Source organism: Phalacrocorax aristotelis, chromosome 23 (genome assembly GCF_949628215.1).
Source record: "Phalacrocorax aristotelis chromosome 23, bGulAri2.1, whole genome shotgun sequence".
In the NCBI taxonomy this organism is placed as follows: domain Eukaryota; kingdom Metazoa; phylum Chordata; class Aves; order Suliformes; family Phalacrocoracidae; genus Phalacrocorax; species Phalacrocorax aristotelis.
This window is the reverse complement of record NC_134298.1, coordinates 2,709,279-2,732,962: the sequence shown is the minus strand read 5'-3', so window position 1 is coordinate 2,732,962 and position 23,684 is coordinate 2,709,279. Positions and strand designations below refer to the sequence as shown.

Genomic DNA, 23,684 nt, shown 5'->3' with positions numbered 1-23,684 from the left:
GGCGCTGGCACCGACTCCCTCCCCGCCCTCGCAGTTGTCCTGCTGCTCTTTCCAATTGCATGTCAGTTTTTGGAGAGATAGCTGGGGAGGTGCTGGCCAGGGTCCCTTCCCACCTCCCCTCCACCTCCCCACACACCATTTGGTGCCAAGGCCAGCCTGAAGCCACCTCAACATCTGGGACACCCTGCTCCGCCACCGTGACCGCCCCGGGTGGCCGGCGTCCCCGGCTCTGGGCATGGCCAGGGTGGCTGCGGTGCAGGGGGGTCCGTGCACGCAGGACCCCAGGAGCGCTGGGCGATGCGGCCGCGGGGGTTGCAGGCGCCGCCAGCCCCATGATTGGCGCGGCGGGGGACGAATGCCACAGCTGAGACGGGGCCGAGGCTACCTGAAGGACCCCGCATGTCCTCAGGTTTCACTCATGACCATCTGACAGCAGCAGCAGCTGCTCTGCCAACAGGCACTCGCTGAGCCAAAGCCTCCAGGAGTCGAAGGAGAGGGAAATTCTGGCCCTGAAAGGTCTCTCCTTGGGATTTTGCTCTCTCCACCCAACAGTAAGTACTGGGGTCAGCCCTGGGCTGATGCCAGGCCACCGGGCAGGGTCTATGGGGTCTTTGATGTCCCCAGGTTTGTCATTCTCGCTGTGCCTGGAGCAGTGCAAGCAATGCCGGGGGTTTCACCGTCTGAGCACCGGAGGTGGATGGGAGCAGGACAGGCCCTGCAGTCACTGGGGCAGTGGTTAGGGCTGTAGGCACCTGCCGGACCCCCCCTGCATCGAAAACAGCTCAGGATGGGGGGGTGAAAGTCCCTGCAAAGGTGCAGGCGGGGCACAGGGACAAGGGTGCCAGCAGTCACCAGACCCTCAGTGGCCACAGACCTGCCACTGGGGTGAGCAGGGACAGCGGGGGATGTGACGGGCAACCGCTTTCTGAGCCACCTTCCCACCCGGAGGAAGGGAGCTACAGGCAGGGCTTAAAAGTCACAAGTTGCCTTTCTCCTGGCTTCTCCTTCTGGAGATCTAAATATAAACCTCAGCGTGGCCAAGCCAAGGTTGCAGGAAAGGTCTGCGGGTTGCTGCACAGTGTCTCCTTTCGGGAAGGCGCCTGTCCCCGCAGAGCCTCGGTCCCCCGTGGGGGAGACGAGAGGGACCCCCACAGGGATGGGGGAGGAGGTGGGGCCCCTCTGCCATGCCAAACCAGCGGTGATGGGGGATGCGGGGGTGAGAGGCCGTCATTCCCCCATCCACACGCAGGGGCTGCGGGGTCACGCACACAGCAAACAGCTTTGGGGTGCCAGGCAGGCAGGGTGACCCCGATGTGGGGTTCAGTGCTGGGATCCCCCCATGGGCAGCAGAGAAACAGGCAGGGCCAGGGTGGGATTCGGCTGATTTTTTGGGTGCTGAATCACCACACACGGCTCTGACCTGCCGCGGGACCCTGCCAGCAGTGGGTGCACGGGGCTCTGCAAAGCTCCCATCACTCCCTGCACATGCGGGGACCACTGTGCACCCCCAGTGCCATTTTGGGGTCTACCCACAAATGATCAGCCACCCTGGTCCTCCCACCTCTCGCAACAGCACCCAGCCCTCTCAGCCAGATCCTGCGTTGATGCTCTCTCGCTCCCCGGTGCTGGTGCTGAGTTGCAGAGTGAGGTTTGCAGATAAGCACAAGCGTTTCCTCCCCTGCCCACACCCCTGGTGAGAGAGATGTGAGGGATCAGCCTGGGCATGCAGAGAGCAAATCGCACTGCAAAAGATTTAACAGCAGATATCGATGAGGGGCAACAATTCCATAAAACCCTGGGGACAGCGGGACACCCCAGTTGGTCCTGTTAAACAGAGGAGATCCTGCACATGTAGCTGACGGGTTGGTGCTGTGAGCGCTGGAGCTGCTTCCTCTAGTCCTTGCTAGGGAAACACCCAATGTTATAACGGTTCGGGGAAAAAGGGCTTATTTATGGGAACTGGTTAAAGAACACAGAGTCCTGCCTTGACTTGGCTGGGCTAATACGTAAATAGCATTTTCTATTTTCCGGTGTGTTCATAAGGGTCTGGTGAGCATCATTCAGGGCAAAAGGGCCCTGTGGAGCCACTCGGGCAGCTCCATCTTCACTCAGGGAAACTTGCTGGATTTGGGATTAGGAGAGCGAGCGGCAGCAGGTAATGACGAGCCATCCAGCATCGTTTCTGTGTTCAGCAGGTTGGACTAATTAGGTCATTGATATGGAGGGGAGGAAGGGGGAGAACACAGTGGATGCTTTGGGGAGTTATGAGGGCAAAGATCCCAGCTATAGCTCCGGAGATGCCGGGAAGGGTGCTCAGCCTCTGTGTCTGTCTGTCCAGCTGCCTCCCTCCCTGGTTATTTATACAGCCCTTGCGAACACCTCATCTTCAAGTTCCCCTCGTCCAGATCCGAGTGGATTTGAATGAGATCCCTCGGGAGCTGGAGAGCAAGAGCTGAGGTGTGGGGCTCAGCAGCCGGAGCTGGGCATGGGGAGGGCTGTGATGGCTGCAGGTGTCCCATGTTGGTCCTGGTTTGCATGGTGTCTGGTACGGGGTATTTGGGCGCAGAGCCTCGGAAAATGGGCATCCTCCAGTCCCAGCGTGCTGCAGGGCCCACGATATTGCAAATCCCATGGGAGCATCAGGTGTGGGACCTGCTCACTGGTGATCCCTATGGGAGCTGGTGGGGCTGTGTCTCTCCAGGCATCCCTCGGAGGTGGCTGCATCACTGCCCCCCATGTCCCCTGAGCCTGGGGTACCCTTGTGGGGGGCAGCAGCTCCTTACGGCCCCATGCTGCCCTCCCTTCCCCCACGTTGTCCCCTCTCTGCCTTCACAGCACCTCGCAGATCTTTTCCAAGCCTGACATGAGAGCTGCTGGCAGGGAGGAGCAGGAGCCTTGGATGACATCTGAGTGCAGGCAGTGGGCAGTGGGCAAGCACAGGGTCCCTGCTTTAACCCTTCCCCGCCTGCCCAAGCCTCCACCAGAGCCAAAGCCCCCCAAAAATAAACCCAAGCAGCCATCCACCCCAGTGTCCCCTTTCCATCAATCCCCTCCCGAGGATCAGTAGGGACAGTGGGATGGAAAGGCAGCAGGGAGGGGGTGGAACCCCCAGCTGCATCCCCCGGCTCCAGGCAGGAGGGGGTTAGCGCGTTGCTGCAGGATGTTGCAACCTCCTATTTCCATCTGTTGCCCAGGAGAGTATCTGAGGACTTCACAGCTTCCAGCGTATGTATGCCACCCCCGCCTTCAAGCATATCGAGGTACCCTTGGTAGTGCTGGGGGCAAACAGGCATTGCAGCACTGGCATTTGAGTAAACTCAGGGCAATAGCGATCAGTTAATTGTATGAAATTAATTTCCCTGCCACTTATGATGCCAGTTGCGGGAGTGGAGGCACCTCTGCAGGGCATGTATTTTTGGGGGTTTAGTGGTTTATGTCCCAGGGGGAGACTGGTGCCCCCTCAGCGTGTTCAACAACAAGGGTTTAGCTCTCCAAAGGAAGCCAGCGATGACACAGGCTCGGCTGCATATTTGCAAGGAGCTGGGGGAGGGACCACCGCCTTGTTTGCCACCTGCAGGGCACCCATCGCGGCTGGGGCCCTGCTGAAGGTGCTGCTGCAACGCACCATGAAACACGGGACTGTGCATCACGTCCTTCTCCTCCTCCATGTAAATCCCCCGAGCGCTGGCACAGCTCTCGGCTCGCAGGTGTCCTTGTCCCAAAGTGCATCGCAAGGCAGGGGGTGGGTTGGCTGCTGCCAGGAAAGGGACTGGAGAGCATTTGGAGACCTCCTTTTGGTCTGCCTGAGAAAGGCAGTGTCCAACAGGCAGAAAGCAGCGGAGCAGCATCATTCCCATAGCAGTGAACTCATGCAGCTATACCGGCACCGCAGCTGCTGCTTTAGGGTGACCTTGGCTGGTCTGGACCAACCTGGGGAGTCATGACAGCACCTGACGAACGCGAACTTGCTGCAGCATCTCAGTCCCCCTGGTCTGGCTGGGGAAAGGCATCCACCAGTGCTGCGCTTGCTCTGGCACTGTTTTCCAAGGGCTTTCCCTTTGCTAGGCATCAGGCAAATTGCAGGCAGCATAGCGTCACCCGGAGCCCCACGATGATGGGTGCTGCTTGGAAGCATCCCGCATTCCTATGGTGCGGTTGGCTTGGGGCACGCCTCAAACAAAGGCACAAAACACAAGAGGAGGGTAAAAAACCACAGCGGTGACAGAGGCCAACATGGGGGGATGTGTCCCTAACAGGAGCCAGTGGGGCTTGCCAGGCTTGGCAGGGGAGAGGCTGGTGTTTGAGCCATGCAGCCCATGGGATTTCCCAGCCGAGTGCTCAAAAAGCTTAGCAATTCAAAGGATAATGCTGGAAAATGAAGAATTAATTTTTGTCTCCCTCTCTAAGTCTTCCAAGCCCACTGCTATTTGAAAACAGAGAGGGAAAAGGATTGGGGTCATTCTTACTATTTTAATGGTGTTATTTTCTTTTCCTGAAAACTTAGCACCAGCTCCCTTTAAAAAAGGGCAGCCTGAAAACGCAGCAAGTTTATGGTGGGCTCAGAACCACCACGGTGGTGGAGATCCGGTGCCCCACGGCAGCACTGGAAGAGGCATTTTTTTGCAGGAGAAAATTTGGGAGACTTTGCATATCTTCCCAGAGAGTTTTGCTAATGTAGTTACAGGAAAGCATTGAAGGACGACAATATATCTGGGGATAGTAAACATCAGACTCTTAAATAGCACATTATCATGTTACAGAAAGAGACATAAACTGGTTTATAAAATGGCTAATTTTGTCTGGCACAACTGAAGGGTGTTTATCCTAGCAACTGCTAGAAACTCATACAATCTTAAAACTGCTAATGCAGCTCCCGGCTCTGCTCAGCACACTGTTAAATCACCCATGTGCATGACTTAAATCCAATCTCTCCACCCCCTGTGCTATTTGTGGGCAGACAAAAAACCATTTCACAGTAGATTTTTTTCAATTTTCCTACTTTTTTTGCAAAACTTGGGGAAAATACAGTAGGAAATAAACAGCCCGTAGGACTTTTTCAGGCTGTGATGTCCCTGGGGCCATGCCCAGAGGCTTTTTTTCTACTACTATCAGACTTTACAACAAAGGACCCTGTCACCCCGTGCACTCAAGCATCATCAAAAAAAAAGCACAAATACCCTGAAGCTCAAACAGCAGTCGGCTGTGTAAAGGTGGGAAATGCAGGGGGGATAAGGGCTCTGGTATTTAATCATCCCCATAAAGCTCCCTGTCCTCCATGGACATCCAAATACTGTCCTGACCACAGCAAGTGTCCATGTCCTTGGGCTGGATTTGAAACAAATGCATGTTCTCCTGGCATCAGGTCTCCTAGCCCGTGTAGTTTTGGTTTTTTAAAACCTATTTAACACATGCAGGGGTGGAGGGGGGACCTGCTATGGGGGGCTTCGCAGGGCATGCAGCAGGGTTGGGAGAGCAAGACCCATGGTGCAGCTCCGAGGGTCCTCCTGGGCGAGTGAGGCGGCTGCCCCGGGGATCGGCAGCGTGGGGGATGGACAGTGTTTGCAGCAGCACTTGGGATGCACGTGACTGAGAACCCATCACTGAGCCGTGACTCATCCCCAAACCCTGCTGTCCCAGCTGGTCCCGGTTGCACCATCCTGCCCCACCCTGGGTGTCCTCACGGGGATAAATAAGCGAGGGATGGAGAGGGCTGGGTTGTCCTGTGTGCAGTTAGCCTCTCAGTGCTGCTTGGGCTGGAAGTGGTGTGTCCCGGGAGGCTTTGGGGTGCAGGTAGCAAGGAGGGGTTGCTGTAGGAGTGTGCTTTTTGTGTGCTGTGATGGGTTTGGGTTCTGTGCGCAACAGGGTCTGGTTTCTAGAGCTCTTGAGCTGCTAGGTGTGGGCTTATCTCTCCCGGCATTAACATCTTGAGCTACAACCATGTGGGCCAGCTCTGGGCCCCCTGGTGCTGGCTGCTTGCTGGCTTTGGTGCACGAGCTCCTTGTTTCCACGCTAATCCCTGATGCAGGAGTTCCCCCCTGTGCTGTGCAGTGCGAGCACTTGGCTGAGCATCACCTGGCTCTGTTGTTTCTTGGTGAGTGAAGCTGGTTTACACTTGCTGATGACCGTGCAGGTTGTTTTCTGTCTTGGACTTGTGTTCCTATCAGCTAAGATCTCTCAGGAGCAGCATGTCCTCACTTGAGATGCCTCAGTCATACCTGTCTTTGTTAGCCCAGCTCTGAGTATGGTCAGGGAACAAGGGCATCTCTCTGGGCATACAAGGCTGTAGATGCTTTCCCAGAGTGTGCCCTGGGAAGGGAGGACCAGAGCCCTGGAGTTTGGGTGATGGGTTGAACCCTGCACCTGCATGGGTCAGCAGGATGGGGAGAGGCCTCTAGCCACCCTGTGTCTCCCACACATCTGCACAGAGCAGCCAGGAAAGTCCCTCCCCATCTTCCTTAGCTCGCAGGAGGTTATTTTCTGTGCAGGGATGAAATGCCAATTCTGGATGGGGTTGGCTCTCCAAGCAGTCTCAGACAGGACCCTGTCATCTTTCTGTCTGTCCTGATTATACAGGACATATTACGCAGCATCTCTGGTAGCTTCCAAACTACTCCCGTTATTTTGGAGGCTGATTCGAGTGGCCTCAGAGTAAGCAAAAATATCAGAGGAAACTGAATTTCTATCAAAGTGAAGGCTTTGCTCTCCTGAGCAGGGAGGTGCTCCTGGTTGCCTGCTGATAACTGCTGATGCTGCACTGGGGGGTGAGATGCTCATCCGTGGCATGCCAAGGTGTTGGACATGGGCAGCGTGTCCAAAAGCAACAGCTCAAGTGTGTCAAGTAAAAAGGAGTTACCCAGCTTAGCTGGGAGCCCAAAATTTAAGAAGGCAATAAATTGCAGATCAAGCTTTGTAGAGACGTTTTAAGTGACTGATTTCTTAGCAGGAAAGCCAAGAATCTCCCTTTAAAAAGGAGCTTTTGGGGGATCCAGGTCCTGGGGAGAGCTGGGGCTGAGCCCCACGGACCATGGGGGTGATTTGTGCGTGGGGCAGCACCTGTTGCTGCACCCAAACTGCTTTTACCTATCAGAGGCCCAAGGGTTTGATCTCAGTTATTTATAGCAGCTGCTATAAATGTGCCAGGATGTGCCAGGCGGGGAGCAGAGGGGCTGGTCACCCCGTCCCGGCGGCTGGGGTGGCTGTTCCCAGGGTGAGCCACCTCACTTGGGGTGGCGGGACCTGGCCGTCTACCCCCCACTGTGTCTCACACACCCACTGGTGTGGGAACTGGCCTCACTGGGGGAGAAAGGGGTGCTAAGCCAAGGCCCCGCAGGGCCTGCATTTGGCTCTTGGCACCTTCTCTTTTGGGAAGCAGCGATCAACCAGAGATGCTGATGCCTCCAGGGCTGCCCTGTGTGGGAACTGGGCACAGGCTTAAGTCCTGATCCTGCTCCCTGGGGTCATCCCACTATCTCTGGGTGGCCACAAAGGGGTCAGAGCAGGACCAGATGCTGCAAAAGACCCCAAAAAGCCACAAAGCATTTCCATTCCCAGGGCAACATCCCCTTTGAAGACCCCCTGCATAGCCTTGGGCAGTGTTGCCAACCCCCAGCACCTTAACCAGTGGCTGCAAGCCCCGTGCCGGGTGGTGCCAGGGGCTGCTCCATCGGCAGTGGGATCAGCGTGGCACGGCGCGATTGTTTCAGCCCAGCGAGGGGAGAAGGAGACGCGGCCCGAAAGCAAAGCCGGTTCTGCTTGCTCAAGCTCTCCTCCTGCGCTCAGTCCTGCCGGGAGAGGAATGAGCAGAGTCATGGGGCTACAGAAACCTGACTCCTGCGGTGATCGCTGGTGGCAGCTGGAGGCACAGCCACCGCCGCCGGGACCGTGGGCTGGGCAGCGAGTGGGGACAGGGCATGGCTGGGGGTTCGGAGGGGCAGCACCCCATGCACTGCAGCCTTGGAGAGCAGTGTGCTGCCGAAGGGGCTGGAGCCCAATGGAGCACTGACATGGCCTGGAACGCAGGCTTGCCCTAACAGCTCTGGAAAACCCTATTTCCAGGGAAATTGAGGCTGCCTAGACAACAAGCTCCTGTGAGTCCTTGGAGACGCCAGGAGATGGGGTGGGTTGGTCCCCATCATGGGTGCTGCGGGACCTGCTTGAGCGTGCATCAGTGCATGCCGGATGAGACTCGGGGCGGTAGAGCCAGACACAGCCTCGTGCTTTTGGCTTGGGCTTTGAGGCCACTGGTATCGAGGGAATGCAAAGGGCAGGTTTCCAGAGCTGCCCAAGTGGAGCATGAAATGGGTGTAAATCCAGAATAACTCTGGATGAGAAGAAGCAACGGTGGCATCCTGCTCACCCACTGCCATGGGCATCATCCCCTTGCAGAAATGTGCGGTGGCAAAAGTTCCCTTTTTGCTTGCTTTGATGAGGGACCACCTTTGGGGTCCAGCAGGCCTGGGGAAAGATGGGCCGTGCCCCTCTGGGGTAGCCGCTCCGGGCTCTCTGTTCTGCAGCAGTTTGGGCCACAAGCTGGGGTGTAAGCAGTGCCAGACTCCGCTTTGCAGTGACGTGACTCAGTTTATCCTACTAGACAACCCGGTTCAGCAAGAACAAAACTCTTCTGCTTCTAAAACAAGTTTAAATACAAAAATTGGTGCTCTTGCCATTTAAGTTTTTTAAAATGTTGCCCTGTTCCAAAAGGCAGCAAGCTGCTCCCATCTCTCTCCTAGCTGCATTTTGAGCGTGCACCAAAGCCCTGGTGCTGGAGCCGTGAAGGGGCTGTTCAAACGCTGTGATGAAGGTGGTCTCTGCCCAAGGGATGTTGCAGCTGGGCGCTGGTCCCTGCTTTATCTCTGGGGCTGGATGTGATGGGGGGTGAGCAGTAATACCCCCACAAGGCCGTGCTGCTGTGCAGATTACCTGCCCTTGGCAGAAGAAAATCCATTTTGCACACCGGGATTCAATTCAGCAGCGATAGCGAGGGAGCATAGTGGTTTCTAAAATGCAGTTATCCTGTGCTGCTTGAAATCAATACCTCCCTTTGCCATTGCTTTTATCACTTGGTTTTATAATCACCATAGGAACGTGTCGATACTGTTATGCTCCCAGAGCCTCTCTTCCCATCAGGGCTATAAATGTCCAGTTTCCTTTAATTACAAAGGGCTGAAGGTTTCCAGCTCTCAGCATGGTGGGGCTGGGGCTGTGAGGAGTATTGATCCTAAACCTTTTCCAGGGGCAGGTGCCTAGCAGCATCATGTAATGCTTTGGTGCATGGAGGAGTCACTGCTTGCCAGTGGGATGCTCATTCTGGGGTGGGTGAGGCACAGAGGTGCATCTATCCCGATATCCCTGCAAAGCAGGACCGAGTGTTATGGTATATTGGGCTCATCTCTGAGACAAGCTGGTGTTTACGGGTCAAACAGATATCAAGGCAAAGCCGAGGGAAGGTGACTCAAAGCAGGAACCTTTGTGGCGTCTAGGAAGCCTTTGCCGGGCGTTCTGGCCTTGCTCAGGGTATGGCAGCCTGTTCGTCTGGGTGCAACCTCTGGTCTCATCCCTGCTTTGCTCTCTCCAAGCCTTTTTGTTGTTCTGCTGCTCAGTGGAGCCACCCTTATCTCTCCTGAGTGATTACCCATCCTATTCCTGTCTGGGGAGTCATCCTGATCTCTGTAACATTAGAAAGTGCCATTATTGCCTTGCTTTTGGGCTCAAGACAAGATTTAACCCCTTCCTCTTGGGAGCAGAGCCATCCTCCACTGCAGGTTACTCGTGTTTCCTACAGATGGGTGCTGCGAAATGGCCACTGAAGGACCGAGCTCCTCTGGCTGAGGAACCTCTTGCTTTGAGCACCACAAGGTGCAGGAGGAAAGCTGCCGATGCCTTGCAGCATATTGCAAAGGGGAGACAGCTGGAGCGCTGCCGCTGATGCCGAAGGTGTTTTGTTTTGTTGAACAACCCTGTCTAGGTTGTGAAATTGCATGTCTAACAACAGCCAGCTGGTGCGAGGGGCAACAGCTGCTTGGTTCGTATGGTGCTCAACCTGATGGTGCTTTTTGATCAGAGGCTGAATGGGGGTCTGGGAGGAGAAGGAGCACACGGTGTGCTCTGTCTGCAAGCAACCGATGCATAATAACCATTCTTGCAAGTTTAATATTTCTGCAATAAACCTGTTTGCAAAAACCCACCAAGATCCTGTCATCACCTGGCTTTAAGGGCTGAGAAAAAAATGCCCCAAACTAGCAACAGCTGGCATTGCCTTCTCAGGCCCCCTCTCCCCAGCAGGCTGGGCAAGGCGTCCCGGGAGCAGAATGAGAGGATGGCTGGCCTGCCGCACATCCCGGGCCCCGAGAACCTCCGCCCCTTCACCCCCGCCTCGCTGGCTGCCATCGAGCAGCGCATCGCCGAGGCAGAGGCGCTCAAGGTAAAGCGGCAGCAAGTGGAGCTGCCTGAGGAAGAGGAGATCAAGCCCAGCAGTGACCTGGAAGCTGGCAAGAACCTGCCTCTCATCTATGGTGACCCACCGCTGGAGCTCATCGCAACCCCCCTGGAGGACCTGGACCCTTTCTATAAGGATAAGAAGGTGAGGGGCAGAACTTAGCCCATGGGTAGACTTGGCATTAGATAGAAGTCCCAAGAAAAAGACCAAAGCACAGACCTCCTCTTCTTTTCACTATGCCCCAGGGTCTCGTCTGAGCCCATCTTGGCCCCAGACTGCTGTGTTTGCTTTTCCTCCAGTGCAGAGTATCCGTTCCTTGGCAAAGTCCCAAGCATTTGGAGATCCAAAGCACGCATAGAGGTCTCGCCTCTAATGGCAGCACTTGATGTTTTGGGGGTATGCAGAAGGGTTAACCCATCTCCCTCCTCTCTTTTCTCCACAGACATTCATAGTGCTCAACAAAGGGAAGTCCATCTTCCGCTTCTCGGCGACCCCTGCCCTCTACCTGCTAGGGCCCTTCCACCCCATTCGTAGAGGAGCCATCAAAGTGCTTGTGCATTCATATCCTTGCCCTTTGTGATGCTCACCCATTTTCAGGTCAAACCCTGATGCTCAGAGCACAGACAGCCCTGGTAGAGGGCTGGGAGAAGTGTTTCATGGTGGTGTGGTGAGAAAATCTCCTGGGCTGTCCTCCACCATAGCCAGGAGCCACTGCCCAGCCATCCTAGTGCTTTGATTACCTTCCCAAGGTGGCTTTGGGCACCTTGGTGGCACCAAGAGCTCAGTCTTAGTTGGAGAAGGGAGGAATCAGTTTGGTTGGAAAAAGGTAGAAACTTACTTAAGTGGTGGAGCTTCCTAGGAAGAGGTTCATGGTCTCTGAGGTACGGAGAGACTTGGAAAGGAAGGAAAATGTTTACAGGTCAGGGGATCCTGATCTGGGAAGTGGGTGAACTGGGGAACTCAAAGGATGCTTTGGGAGGGGGACGGCAGAGGAACCAGGACACTGGCGTACAGGGAAGGAGGCAACTTGGGCAGTGCTGGCGCTTTTGGTGTGAGACAAGCAGAGATGGAAAGACGGGAAAGGACCCCAAGAGCAAGCGGGGCACTAGGATGGGTGGGAAGTGATTCCAGCAGGGTTCTGGTGGCAGCAGGGGTTGGTGGCCAGGAGGTAGGAGGAAAAAGAGGGGGTGTTTGTGGCAGAGGGATCAGACAAGTGGGGAAAGCTGTATGCTGGGGTGATGGAGAGAAAGGAGCACAGGGGACAAGAAGGTAGGCAGACTGAGCACCAGGGAGATGGGGAGGGGAGCAGAAAGGGAGGGCAGGGGCCAGGACCGTGTATGGGAGTTGGGGACTAAGGTGTGAGCACAGGACTGAGTCAGCAGAGAGCTGCAGGAGGAGCAGGTCAGGGAGCGGGACCAAGGCTGGAGCCAGGACAAGAGGAGTAGGGGTGCTTGGCTTCATAACCCCAAGAAGGGGTGATTCTAGGCAACAGCAAAAGCAGTTCTCCTTGACCAGGTTTTAAATTATTCAGCATGTTCATCATGATCACGATTTTAACCAACTGCGTATTTATGACGCTGAGCAACCCCCCGGCGTGGTCCAAGAACGTAGAGTAAGTCCCTGCCTCCCGCAACCTCCCACAGTCATGGGGACCATCCCAGCTTGGCCATCCTCAGGAGGGACAGGATCAAGGCTGAGAGATGGGTGTTGGGATCCAGGCATCCTTCAGAGGAGGAGAGGTGTCATTGGGAGATGCTGGTGGTCCTCTTGATCTCAGAAGGGATGTCCATGCTCTGCATTAGGCATTGCAAAGAGTGGGAGTGTTTCAGAGCTGCCCAAAATCTGGTGGGGTCCCTGTGACAGGAGACCACTGCAGAGCAGGTTGTGTCAGGTCAGCAGTGATAGTCTGGAGAGGCTGAGCAGATCCACCAGTCCAAGGAGGATGGACAACCAGCCCCAGGTGAGAAGGGGAATATCGAACATTTTCTGCTGTGGTTCTGCACAATCAGGTCTCAGCAGGGTTTTAGAGCGTGGTGGTGGTGGGACATCAGCAGGGATCAGAGTTGTTGCAGAATAGTCACCAAAAGGATTAGCACCTCAAGATGTCCCAACTTGCCTTATGAGGTGAGGTGAAAACCTCCCCAGTGCCAAAGCACCCCAACCACCCAGCAGCCCATGACTGTGAGCCCCCAAATTCAGCTCCCCAAGATGGTCCCGCTGGCAGGGGTGGACAAAACCTCATCCTGAGCTGGCCCTTGGACCCAGGTGAGCATCCCCTGAGTCACAGTTCCCATTTCAGATACACCTTCACTGGGATATACACCTTCGAGTCACTCATCAAGATACTGTCGAGAGGCTTCTGCATCGACAATTTCACATTCCTGCGTGACCCGTGGAATTGGCTGGACTTCATGGTCATCTCCATGGCGTGAGTCTGGTGGGATGGGGAGAGGCCAGGAGGGGACCTGCAAGCCCAGGGAGACCCCGGGGAGGAGGACTGAGAAACACCAGGGTGGGTGCCTGGCAGAGCCCCTGAAGCCCTTTCCTCTCCTGTCCTGCAGCTACATTACCGAGTTTGTGGACCTGGGGAACATTTCTGCTCTCAGAACCTTCCGTGTCCTCCGTGCCTTGAAAACCATCACTGTGATACCAGGTGGGACTTAAAGAAGGGGTCTCCTCTCCATACCAACCCCTTCCTTGAGCTCAGGTTTTCCCACAATTGACAGCAATTCATTCTTCTTTTGAGGACTCTGAGAGAAAACAGAAGAAATAAGGTATTTGATACTTACAAATAATTTTCCATATAATTCAGCCTTTAGGTCAGGTCCTGCTGATTTTACATCTTGAAATTAGCTGCACTCACTTGGTTGTTTTCCCAGGGAAAGTCCCTGATGAGCCAGACATGCTGTTTTTAGGGCTCCTTGGAGATGTCTTAAGTGGGCTTTTGCTCATGTTGTGTTATGGGCTCAGTTAACCAATACGCTTTGCTTGGTCCTTGGAGCCATAAACTCAGTTTTGTCCCACTGCTGACTGCTCTGCTGCTAGGCTGAGATATTTAATGGGTATTACTGCAAGAGCCACGTGGTCAGTGTTTAACATTGCCCCAAACATCCAGCCTGTGGTGGCTGTTCCCTAAATTTGGTGTCATATCAATACCCTCCTTTGGACCACCTAGTGCAAGCTCACAGAACTGATATGTCAGACCCCTTGAAGAAGCATGAGATTGAACTGAAAGTGGTAATTTCTTGTGGTGAATAAATTTGTGTGTCCCGGCAGTTTCCAGATCTTTACGGTTCATATCTGAACATTTTTTGCCTCCATCAAACAGGCTAAAAACTACATTTAGCAAACCTTAAGCTGCTGCTTCTTTCTGGAATGACATCCCCCCAAGAGGTTCTGCAGAAATAGCAGTTGCAAAAATAAGCTGGTTTAGAATGGCTGTCCTCAGCAGTTTCCCAACATAGACAAGCCTTTGAAGAGCAGGGTTTTACCTAAACAGTCTGGGGAGATGGGGAACTGGCATGATGACAGGGCTAAAAATCACGTGTCTCTGGAGAATTGCCTCTGCATGAGAAAGCTCTGTGCTCAGAGCTGCTTTTAAGATCAACGTCAGGATGTCCCGGCATCACCCATCATCCATGTAGACCTTGGGTGACGGGAATGACATCCTCCATGTCAAAAGCACACTGAGGATCTGTGAATGAGCCTCCTCTGCAGAGGAAATGGTGATGCTAGGGGAGAGAAAAGTTAATCCCAATGCTTAATGCAGATGTCGCTTCGTCACCTTCCCTTGGACGCACTGGGGTTTCTCCAGCTTGAAGGGATCAGGCTGAAGGGTCCAACTGGGCTCCCAACCACCCACGGGACAGCAGCGCGTGGGGGTGTTGGACCACGGAGGTTTTTCTGAAAGCAGTGCTCAGCATCTTCCAGCTGGGCTGGCAAATAGGTTTTCCATGTGCCACAGCAAAGTGGTCTATGCCAGTGGTTTGGGCCAAAAAAGGTCAGATTGTGGCATCTGGAGAAAACATAAAGCCAAAGGAATTGATGGCTGCCAGGCTGGGATGGGCTTTGTCTTGTGATACCCAAGTTAAGGTTGGCTTGGGGAGGCTTGGCTGGTGCTGATCCAAGGGTGACAGTTTGGGGGGAAGGGTTTATGCTGCCCAGCAACGTGTGGGGACAGAGGGGCAGCTGGGAAGCAACATGGGGCACAGAGCTGGGGGTCTGAGCACACGGGGTGAACTTGGTAATACCATATGTCCCCACCAGATCCAGCACCTTTTGGGAACGCCATAGCACGTTCTCCACAATTAGCAAATGAGCCATTAGCTCAGTAGTGGCGCCTCCCCCCTAGGGCTGAAGACGATCGTTGGGGCTCTGATCCAGTCAGTGAAGAAGCTCTCGGATGTCATGATCCTCACCGTCTTCTGCCTGAGCGTATTCGCCCTAATTGGTCTCCAGCTCTTCATGGGGAACCTCCGGCAGAAGTGCGTGCGGTGGCCCCCCCTCAACGACACCCTGCTGGGGGACTTGGGGCTGGACAACGACATGTTGGCCAATGCAACGCTCTACGGCAACTTCACTGATGGCATTGCCAGCAACTTCACCACCAACTTCACCAGCAACAGCACCTTTGATTTCGAGGCCTACATCAATGATGAAGGTAAACACTCATGCATCCCCTCCTCCATTGACCCATCGCTCTGATATGCTCCTCGGTTTCCTGCTCCTTGCCGGTTCCATTTCCTTCCCTCCAAGTCAGACCGAGACGCTTTGCCGGTGGGTGAGGCAGGGGTTGTGCATACTCGCAGGACGGACAGATGGCATCAAATCCTCCTTGCCAGGGAAAATGCAGTCCACCTGGGCAAGCTAAACTCCACCAGAAAGGTTTCACCATGGGAAGGCCTGGACAAACCAGTGTCTCCATCTCTCTCCTACTTGCTAGTGAGGGCACGAGCTCCCGGTTGGGGTGGGTGCTGGTGAACAGCTGCTCCATCTGGCTGGTCTCGGCAGGGAGATCAAACCCTCCAGGAGCAGATGGGACTTTGGGTGGAAAACCAGAGGGAAGGATGCTGGAATGACATTTCTCACCCACTTTCACTGCTGCATCATAGCTGGGTCCTTCCCCAAGTACCACTACATCCAGTAAGCATTGCATGCAAGCCTGCAACACTGTGACAGCAAACAGGAGGGGAAGGAGGGAGAGGTGGGATCAAGCACAGACCCTCGGACAGGTCTCCAAGTTTATTTCCTACCACCTCTTTGAAACAAGTTTGGCCCAAAAAAAGTGTGGTGGGTTTTTTGTTTGTTCTTTGGTTTTGGGATTTTAAACTCCATGAAAATGTAAAAATCTCAGAAAATCTGCCTGGAAGAGCTGCATGGTGGTGGAGCGCTCCACAGGGATGCTTCACATCTCATTTATGGCACTCGGCAGAGCTCAGCAGAAGGTCGGGTTACATCTCGGCTGAGCTGCTTTGCCCAACTTTACAAGTAGCTCTGGCATTAATTACAGGAAGGCTTCTTGGTAGGGGTGCAAATTCAATATATAGGATCTAATGAGTGCAGTGCAAATAGCAACAGCACCCCGCAGCCATGCGTTCAGGTTAACAGCTGTTGGGGCCAGGCCAAAAACATATCGCCTGGAGTTTCACAAGTGGGACATCTCCTCGATGAGCCCATGTCGGTTAAATAAAAGCCTGGTGGCGAGAAGCCAGGCAGAGCCAGGGATGCTTTGAGGAAGCTCCAGAAATTCCTGTGATGCCCAGGATAGGGTCCAGCTGCCCTCTGCCATGTCCTGGGGTGGGTGTCTCCAGGTGCTCATCTATGTGTCTCTGGGGGCAGGTGGCCTGTGGTGGCACTGCATGGCAGCTCCTGTGGCTCTGGGTCTGTGCTCAGGCTGTAAGGAGGAGCTTTAAGGACCCCTGGTCTGTCAGAAGGGTGGGTTTCCCCACCAGGTAGGGCTGGTTGGGATGGGAGCAGCAGGAGGAAGGCAACAGCAGACAGTTTCCCCAGGCTTTTTTGGGACCCCAGCCATTCCCCCATGCTCAGTACTCCTGGGAATGCCCTGCTATTTTGTACATTTTCCCAGAAAAACAGACCAGCCCCGGTCCTTTGACCACGTGTTAACCCACCTTCCCAGGAGCCCTGACCCTGGCCAACCTGACTGTTTCCAGAACACTTTATGGGCTTGGGAGCCACCTAGTTGGGTCGGCAAAACAATGCCCTGGGCTCTCTGAGCTAGTGCCAAGGATTTCGATGCAAATAGCAAAGTCAGCAGAGAGGAGATAGCCCAGTGCCCAATGCTGGGATTTGGGGAATTTCCCTGACAGCAAGGAGCTGCCAAGATTTTTAAAATCAACGTTTGTTGTTTGTTTTTGGTTGTTGTTTTTTTTTGTCTTGCTCTTTCCCCAATGCAAAGCCAATTTCTACTTTCTGGAGGGAGCGCTTGACGCCCTGCTCTGCGGGAACAGCAGCGATGCTGGGTGAGTGCAGCTCACGGTGGTGGCTGAGGTGCCCTCTGGCTGCCCGGGAGGGGATGAGGCAGCCAGTGCAGCCTGTGGGACCACTAATGCTTGGGATGGGACAGGACCGGGGCTGGGGATGTGGTTTTGCAGGTGAATGGTCTGGGAATCCCAGCTGTGTCAGCTTGGAGGGAGTAATGGTCCGGGCATCCCGACTGTATCAGCCTGGGGCAGGGGGGGTGTCTGCTGAAGCATCTCAGCACCTCCAGGGATGGAGCGTTTCGCGGCGGGTGCAGGAGGGGCAGCGCCGGGGGCTCATGCCGGCTGCCCCCGTGGCTCCTCTGGTAGGAAGTGCCCTGAAGGGTACCAGTGCATGAAGGCAGGGAGGAATCCGAACTACGGCTACACCAGCTACGACACCTTCAGCTGGGCTTTCCTGGCCCTCTTCCGCCTCATGACGCAGGACTTCTGGGAGAACCTCTTCCAGCTGGTAGGCACCAAGTTTTTGTCCTTGTGCTCCTCTCATTACAATGTCCGTCCCTGGTCTAGGACAGGTCAAAAGTCACTTGATAGGAAACTTGTGGGACCTTGTCCGGTGGTTTATGGATCTAACCAGGATTATCACAGACAGGGCATGGTTCGATCCAGTTTCCCAACAGGAGCAGTGCAGCGTATTTTCCAGGGCAAATCCCAGGTGTGCTTCAGCAGTGCTGTCAGCTGTATCATGGAAATCAGGGATTTATAAGAGTATCTACTACATCTCTAGCTTGAACTAAGGGAAGAGGGTAAGGGGGAAAAGCTACATCTAGGTCACTTGTCCCCTGCATTGAGTCATCCTCCAGGGAGGAGTTGAAGAGACCATAAAATCCCAGCTGACCCTGGGTCCAGAGACTGTTCAGAAAAAAAGCAAGCCAATGTCTGAAGTCTACCTGTGTCCTCTGGAAATGATTATGCCCAGATCCAGAGTTAGAAAAGGACCACTCTTGGCCCAAGGGTTGAGACCTGAGAAGATGGGGGGTGAGAGACATCAGCCCCTGTCAGGACAAAGTGAGTCTCTGAGGAAATATTGGTCCTGCCTCCACACGTGCTTGCAGCCCTTGGGCTACCAGATAGCACAGAGCAGCGTGCCTGGGTTTGCTCCTGGCTGTCTCACACAAGTCCTAACCCCAAGCCATGGACTGCAGGAAGGTCAACTGGGCAATGACCAGCCCTTGGGGAAGATGGGAGCAAAATATTGTACTCCTACCACAAATTGGGGGGTGCCCTGGTACAAGACTTTTTGTTGGAAGCATCTCCAAACCGATATCATGCCGAGGTGCTGTGACAGCCCGTGCCTCCTCTTTCCACAGACACTGCGTGCAGCAGGGAAAACGTACATGATCTTCTTCGTGGTAGTTATATTTCTTGGTTCCTTCTACCTCATCAACCTCATCCTCGCAGTGGTGGCCATGGCTTATGCAGAACAAAACGACGCCACGATGCTGGAGGAGCAGCAGAAGGAGGAGGAATTTCAGCAGCTCATGGAGCAGCTGAAGAAGCATCAAGAGGAGCAAGAGAAGATGGTTGGTGGGAAGTGTAGAGGCCAAAATGAGGCACCTTAGGAATGGGGGGAGAAAAGGGCAGGCAGCGACATATGTGGTGGTGCCTCTATGTAAAATCCAAGAATAAGCCCCATTTGGTCCATAGTAAGCAGAGATAATAATTGAGTAACTATTTTGGGGATCACAGCTGAATCAAAAAGTTGAAATACTATCGTGGATTGGGGGGGAAAAAAGGCTGAAAAGATTTCATTTCCACACCCAAAATCCAGCACAGGGAGCACTGGGAGGCAGCAGAGAGGTGCAGCACAGAGGTACGGTATTGCTTGAAAGCAGGAGGTGAGAAACAAGGCATAAAAGGCACCAGAACTGACAGTATCTCTTCCTGCAGCCCATCAAGAGCAGGAAGGCTGGCGGAGAGCCTGCACAGGCACATTATGATCAGAGTACAGAAGAAGCACTCGGGGAAGATTGGGCAGTTGCAGCAAAGCTAAATGCGTTAGGAAACAATTTGCTTTTGGCCAAGACTGGAAACAGCAGAGAGGGCTCGAGAGACCCTGCGTCTCGCCCGGGGAGGTCTGGGTGTCCTTTCAGGAGCTGAGGCACAGATCTCGGCGTCTGGCACCACTGCTGTACCCCACACATGAGCAGATATGCACGCCTGATGCTGCAGAGAGTCTGCACTGATATTTCTCTGAGTTGGCATCTCTAAGCTGCCTGATTTCCACCCACTGCAGTCCTGAGGTGTTTCCTTGCCACTTTCCAGTCCTTGGGAGCCTCTTTTCAGCACAATATACCTATAAAAAATGTGGGCAAAAGCTTCTGTGATGTCCAATACTGCAGCCCAGACATTTTCCATCTCTAGTCATCATTTTGGCCAGTGTCAGCAACACCCACGGGAAACATCCCTGCAAATCTGTTAGTCTGGGCAGAAGACCAGCTTCCTCACATATAGAGAGAGACACAAACCAGCGTTTTCCTCTTTCTAGAGCCTCTATCTCTCATTGCTTATCTGTGCTGAGCCACAACATCCTCCGGGGAAGTGGCTTGCTTTATCTGGCTGCTGCTGTTTCCAGGATGGGTCTAAGCAAGCCCTGCCCAAGGGATGGGGACTCCAGGGCTGGGCACAGAGCTGGTGCCGTGGCCAGTTCCCTGAGCAAATTAACCAGTGAGTTGCCCAAAGGCTTTATTAAGGGATGATACTTCTTTATTGATACCTAGAGAAATAGAGAAGACAGAGGGAATAAGGCTGAGAGTGAGGGCAAAGCACCTACAAGAAATGGGTGCCCAGATCCATTTAATATCCAGTGGTCAAGCGTGGAAACCGTGCTGCATCTCAGCAATGTGCAGTGGGAACAGAGAGGTTCCCACCCCACTGTGGCATCCTTAGTGTTACCAGAGGGTGTGTAAACTTCAAATATTAATACCACTGTCAGAAACAAAAGAAAGAAAAAAATAAATTATTGCATGTGCAAATGAAAACCTAAGAAAACAGCATTTGGAAAAAAATCTTAAATTTTGACCCAAACATTCACAAATTCAGTGCAAGTCCAAAAGTCTTGGACATTGCATTTCAGCAAGAGCCTTGAAGATTTTGCTTCTTTCCCCTTTGGGTTGAAAGCATGTTTCAAAGATTAAAGCTTCCTGCAAGACAGAAATTAGAAGGTTTGCGTAGTTTTGTCATTATGAATTATTCACCCTGACCAAATCTGAGCAGATCTAATACTGCTGGGCAGAGCTTAGTACGGTGGGGTGTGCAAGTGAAAAGGAAAGGCTTGCAACTTCTGTTTAGCTACTGCAAACTGTTGTCCCTCATTGTTGCTCATGAGGATCTGAGTTTGCTGCCCAAGTCCTGCAGCAGCAGGCGTTGGAGTCACAAAGTCCTGCCCAGGCCCCGGGGCTCGGTTCATCCCCCTCCTTCGCCTGGTGCCCTGCAGCGATTGCGGGAAGCTCCGGATGGCTGCGGACACGCGGGTGATGGAGACGTGGGTTGCTGCAGTTGCAGGACCGGCAGTCCAGCAGTGGTTCCCTGCGCAGCAGCGTGGCCGAGAAGGAGCACGACTCGGATGTGAACAGTGACCAGGACAAGGCAAAGGACTGCAACGGGCAGGTGGTACCCAAGGTCGTGCTGGAGCGGTCTGCTACAGTGATTGGTGTACGTGCTTGGCTCTGTTTCTGCCATCCCTTGAGGGTGCCAGCCCCAACAAACCCAGGTGGAGGGTCAGGCTTGCTCCCAGTTTGTTGTGGGTCGGGTCCTATGAGCCTTTCTGCAGCCCACCTGTAGTTCCCAATTTGCACCCCAAGGCCTCTCCAGACCACACCCTTTTTTCTGCCTGCCCTATCTTTAAGGGTATTAAATATCCTGCAGCGCTCTGCATTCATCCCCTGTGGCCTCCTTCTAGTTCAACCCAACCAATGAGCCGGAGAAATCAGACCACAACCACCTCACTGTGGGCAACCAAGACGGGCCAGGCCTCGAGAAGAGAGTGGGGAGTGCCATCAGTGTCATCTCCAACACTGTGGAAGGTACGTCCTTCCCCAGCCAGGGTGAGGGCTGTGTTTAGCCCAACTGTCGCGTATTGGTGGGCTTGGGGTGCTTGGCACACACCAGTGATAGCAGCTGTCCTAAATCTCCAGCCGTATGCAAGGGATGACTCTGGTCCTGGGGTCCCCCTATGGGGTCAGTGCACTGCAGTGATTCTCAAGCAAGGCTTTTCATCCCAGCTCACCAGGATGACACCTGGAGGCAATAATACAATATCTCTTGCAAACGCATGGAATTGCAATTGGTTACAGCAGTCCCCAGAGCCAACTGGGAGCTCTTGAGTGGCTTCTCAAGAGCTGCTGTCTCAACTTCAGCAAGAAGTACCATAGACTCAGCAATAACAGGCTTCTCAGCCCTGCCCTCCCCGAGAATGGGCACCAAACCCTCTGGCCACCCTAGAGCAGTTCCTTTGGATGTCCCCACAACCTCAGCGTGGCAGGAACACCTCAAATCCTGCCCAGGTGCCGAGAGCAGGGTTGGACCCACGGTCCCCTGACTGGTCTGCCTTTCCATCCCTCTCGGGTTTGGAGGGTAAGGTCTGCACCATCATTGTGCCTGGGCATGGGAACGGTCTTCCTTTAAGCCCCCACATTAAACTCATAGATGGTCTAGGGCTGGTTCAGGACCTCAGGACAGGTCTCTCCTAGTGGGTTAGCACTTGCCCCATGCAGGGGAGGACAGGATAAGCCTACACTGACACCATTTTTCTTTCCTTCCCTCAGAGCTGGAGGAAGCTCACCAGAAGTGCCCATCCTGGTGGTACAAATTTGCCCACATGTTCCTGGTCTGGAACTGCTGTCCTCTGTGGCTGAAGCTGAAGGAGTTTGTCAAGCTGGTGGTGATGGACCCCTTCGTGGACCTAGGCATCACCATCTGCATTGTGCTCAATACAGTCTTCATGGCCATGGAGCACTACCCCATGACGGAGGAGTTTGAGAACGTGCTGACTGTGGGAAACTTGGTAGGCAGCTATGGGCATCCCGTCCTTCCCTGTTTAGAGCCACAGCAGCCACACCATTCACCCTGGTGGGCAGATCCCCCTACTGCCATTGTGTCACCTGAACAGCATGCATGCATGCCTGGAAATACGTCCTGGCTGCTGAGAAGTTCCTGTAGGGATCTGATCACAGCATCCCTGTGGTGGGTTGGACTCCAGAATGGCTCAGATCAAGGGAAGTGATATGGGGGTGGGATCCATCACCCCCTGCTCCCCTCCTGCTTCAGCTTCTGTCTTGCTTGGTGCATCTCAGTGATGCCAGTGTGGCCATGCCCTTGCAGAGCTGTCCTGAGCTATCTTCTACATTGCAACCCAGGGCCAGGCACGAGCTGCTGCCAGCCCTGGCTGACACCACAGCGTCCTCATGATGCTGGGTGGCCACGGGGTGGGGACCAGTTCAGATGCTGGGAGCAAACAGGTCCCCACAGAGCAGGAGGCAACAGTGCTAGCAGCATTAAATAATAATAATCAGATCTTTTCCCAGTGAAATCACTGCAAATCTGGTCTGTCCTGTATTTAGCAACCAGCTGTGGCTGCTTCTGTTTGGAGCTCAGGGTAAATGGCTTTCAGCTTGATGCAATCTGCTGGTGGGACAAGTCCAGGAGGCCACTGGTAGCTCTGGGAAATGCGGCTAAGGGATGGGAGAGCTCACTGCCTCCTCTCCTGCCACCTTGCCCTGCTCCAGCACCTGCCAGGGCCTCTCTGTGCACGCACTGGAGTGACACATGCCAGCGCCCAAGCCCCGGGTGGGCAGGATGACGCTCAGCACATAGCTGCTTTGTCTCTGGTTTCATTCAGGAAATACAAGGGGATTAATCGGCTGTTGCTCGAAGCACGGTCACGCTGCAAAGACAGGTCCAACTTTTCCTTCGGGCCAGCGGTGGTTTCTGGCTGCAGGTACCACCCCAATGCAGGGGCCCGGGGGGATATGCTGGGGTAGGGCCAGGTAGGGATGGGAGCAGGAGAAGCAGCTCCCACTGAGCCACGGTTTTCCCCCTGTCTGTGCCTGAGATGAAAGCAGCAGCGCCTGCTGCCCATCTTGCTGCAGGCAGACAGATGACCAGGCTGTAAGTGCCGGGATCAGCTGGCAGGAGCAGGAAAGGGAACATTCATGGGCTGGCATGCAAAGGGCCATGTCGGGGAGCATCCCCTGGGGGTGCCGGTGCAGAAATCTCCCTGCAAAGTAGAGGCAAGGACCTGTGCATTCCAACACAATCCGCATCCAGGGCAGAATTTGTCACCAGGCCCCCTCTGCACATGCTGTGTCATGAAATTGCATCAAGGATGCTAATTGTCACGTTGCTTTTCCTGCTCCAGAGTAATGTGATAATGCACAGCACTGTTGTAGTCCCAGGAAAAGAGTAATGTGTAAAAGCCAGATCAGCTTTCTCAGGGCTTGGGGAGGGGCAGGGGCATCCCAGTAGCAGCCCAGTTCCCAGTGCTGGGAATCCCTGTGATTCAACAGTCATTTGAAGGGCATCCCTTTGCCAAAGAGGCTTTCATTTTTAATTTCCACCTGCCAACATGCACCTTTGCCAAGTCTCTCCAGCAGCAATCGGTGCCCACAAGCCTCCACAAGCCACGCTGAGCAGCAGCTGGGGAGCTTGTTCTCAACCAGGGCTGGACCCAGTGGGATGAAACACTTTGAGAAGACCCCAGAAAATGAGAGGTGCTACCCACCCCATGCCGAGCACTGGCTTTCAAGCAAGCT

At 54.2% G+C, this 23,684-nt stretch overlaps 1 protein-coding gene across 1 annotated transcript in view; it reads left to right on the top strand.

The window, feature by feature from the left end:
• Positions 1-10,291: 10,291 nt before the first annotated feature.
• The window catches only part of SCN4A (sodium voltage-gated channel alpha subunit 4), a 34,210-nt gene continuing 20,817 nt past the window's right edge, over positions 10,292-23,684 (top strand). The window contains exons 1-12 of the mRNA XM_075116849.1: positions 10,292-10,579; positions 10,878-10,996; positions 11,958-12,047; positions 12,735-12,863; positions 12,997-13,088; positions 14,787-15,095; positions 16,851-16,914; positions 17,242-17,383; positions 18,243-18,455; positions 20,431-20,586; positions 20,834-20,957; positions 21,699-21,937. Coding sequence (XP_074972950.1) covers positions 10,316-10,579; positions 10,878-10,996; positions 11,958-12,047; positions 12,735-12,863; positions 12,997-13,088; positions 14,787-15,095; positions 16,851-16,914; positions 17,242-17,383; positions 18,243-18,455; positions 20,431-20,586; positions 20,834-20,957; positions 21,699-21,937 — 1,941 coding nt within the window. The 5' untranslated portion in view covers positions 10,292-10,315. The remainder of the gene's footprint in view (positions 10,580-10,877; positions 10,997-11,957; positions 12,048-12,734; positions 12,864-12,996; positions 13,089-14,786; positions 15,096-16,850; positions 16,915-17,241; positions 17,384-18,242; positions 18,456-20,430; positions 20,587-20,833; positions 20,958-21,698; positions 21,938-23,684) is intronic.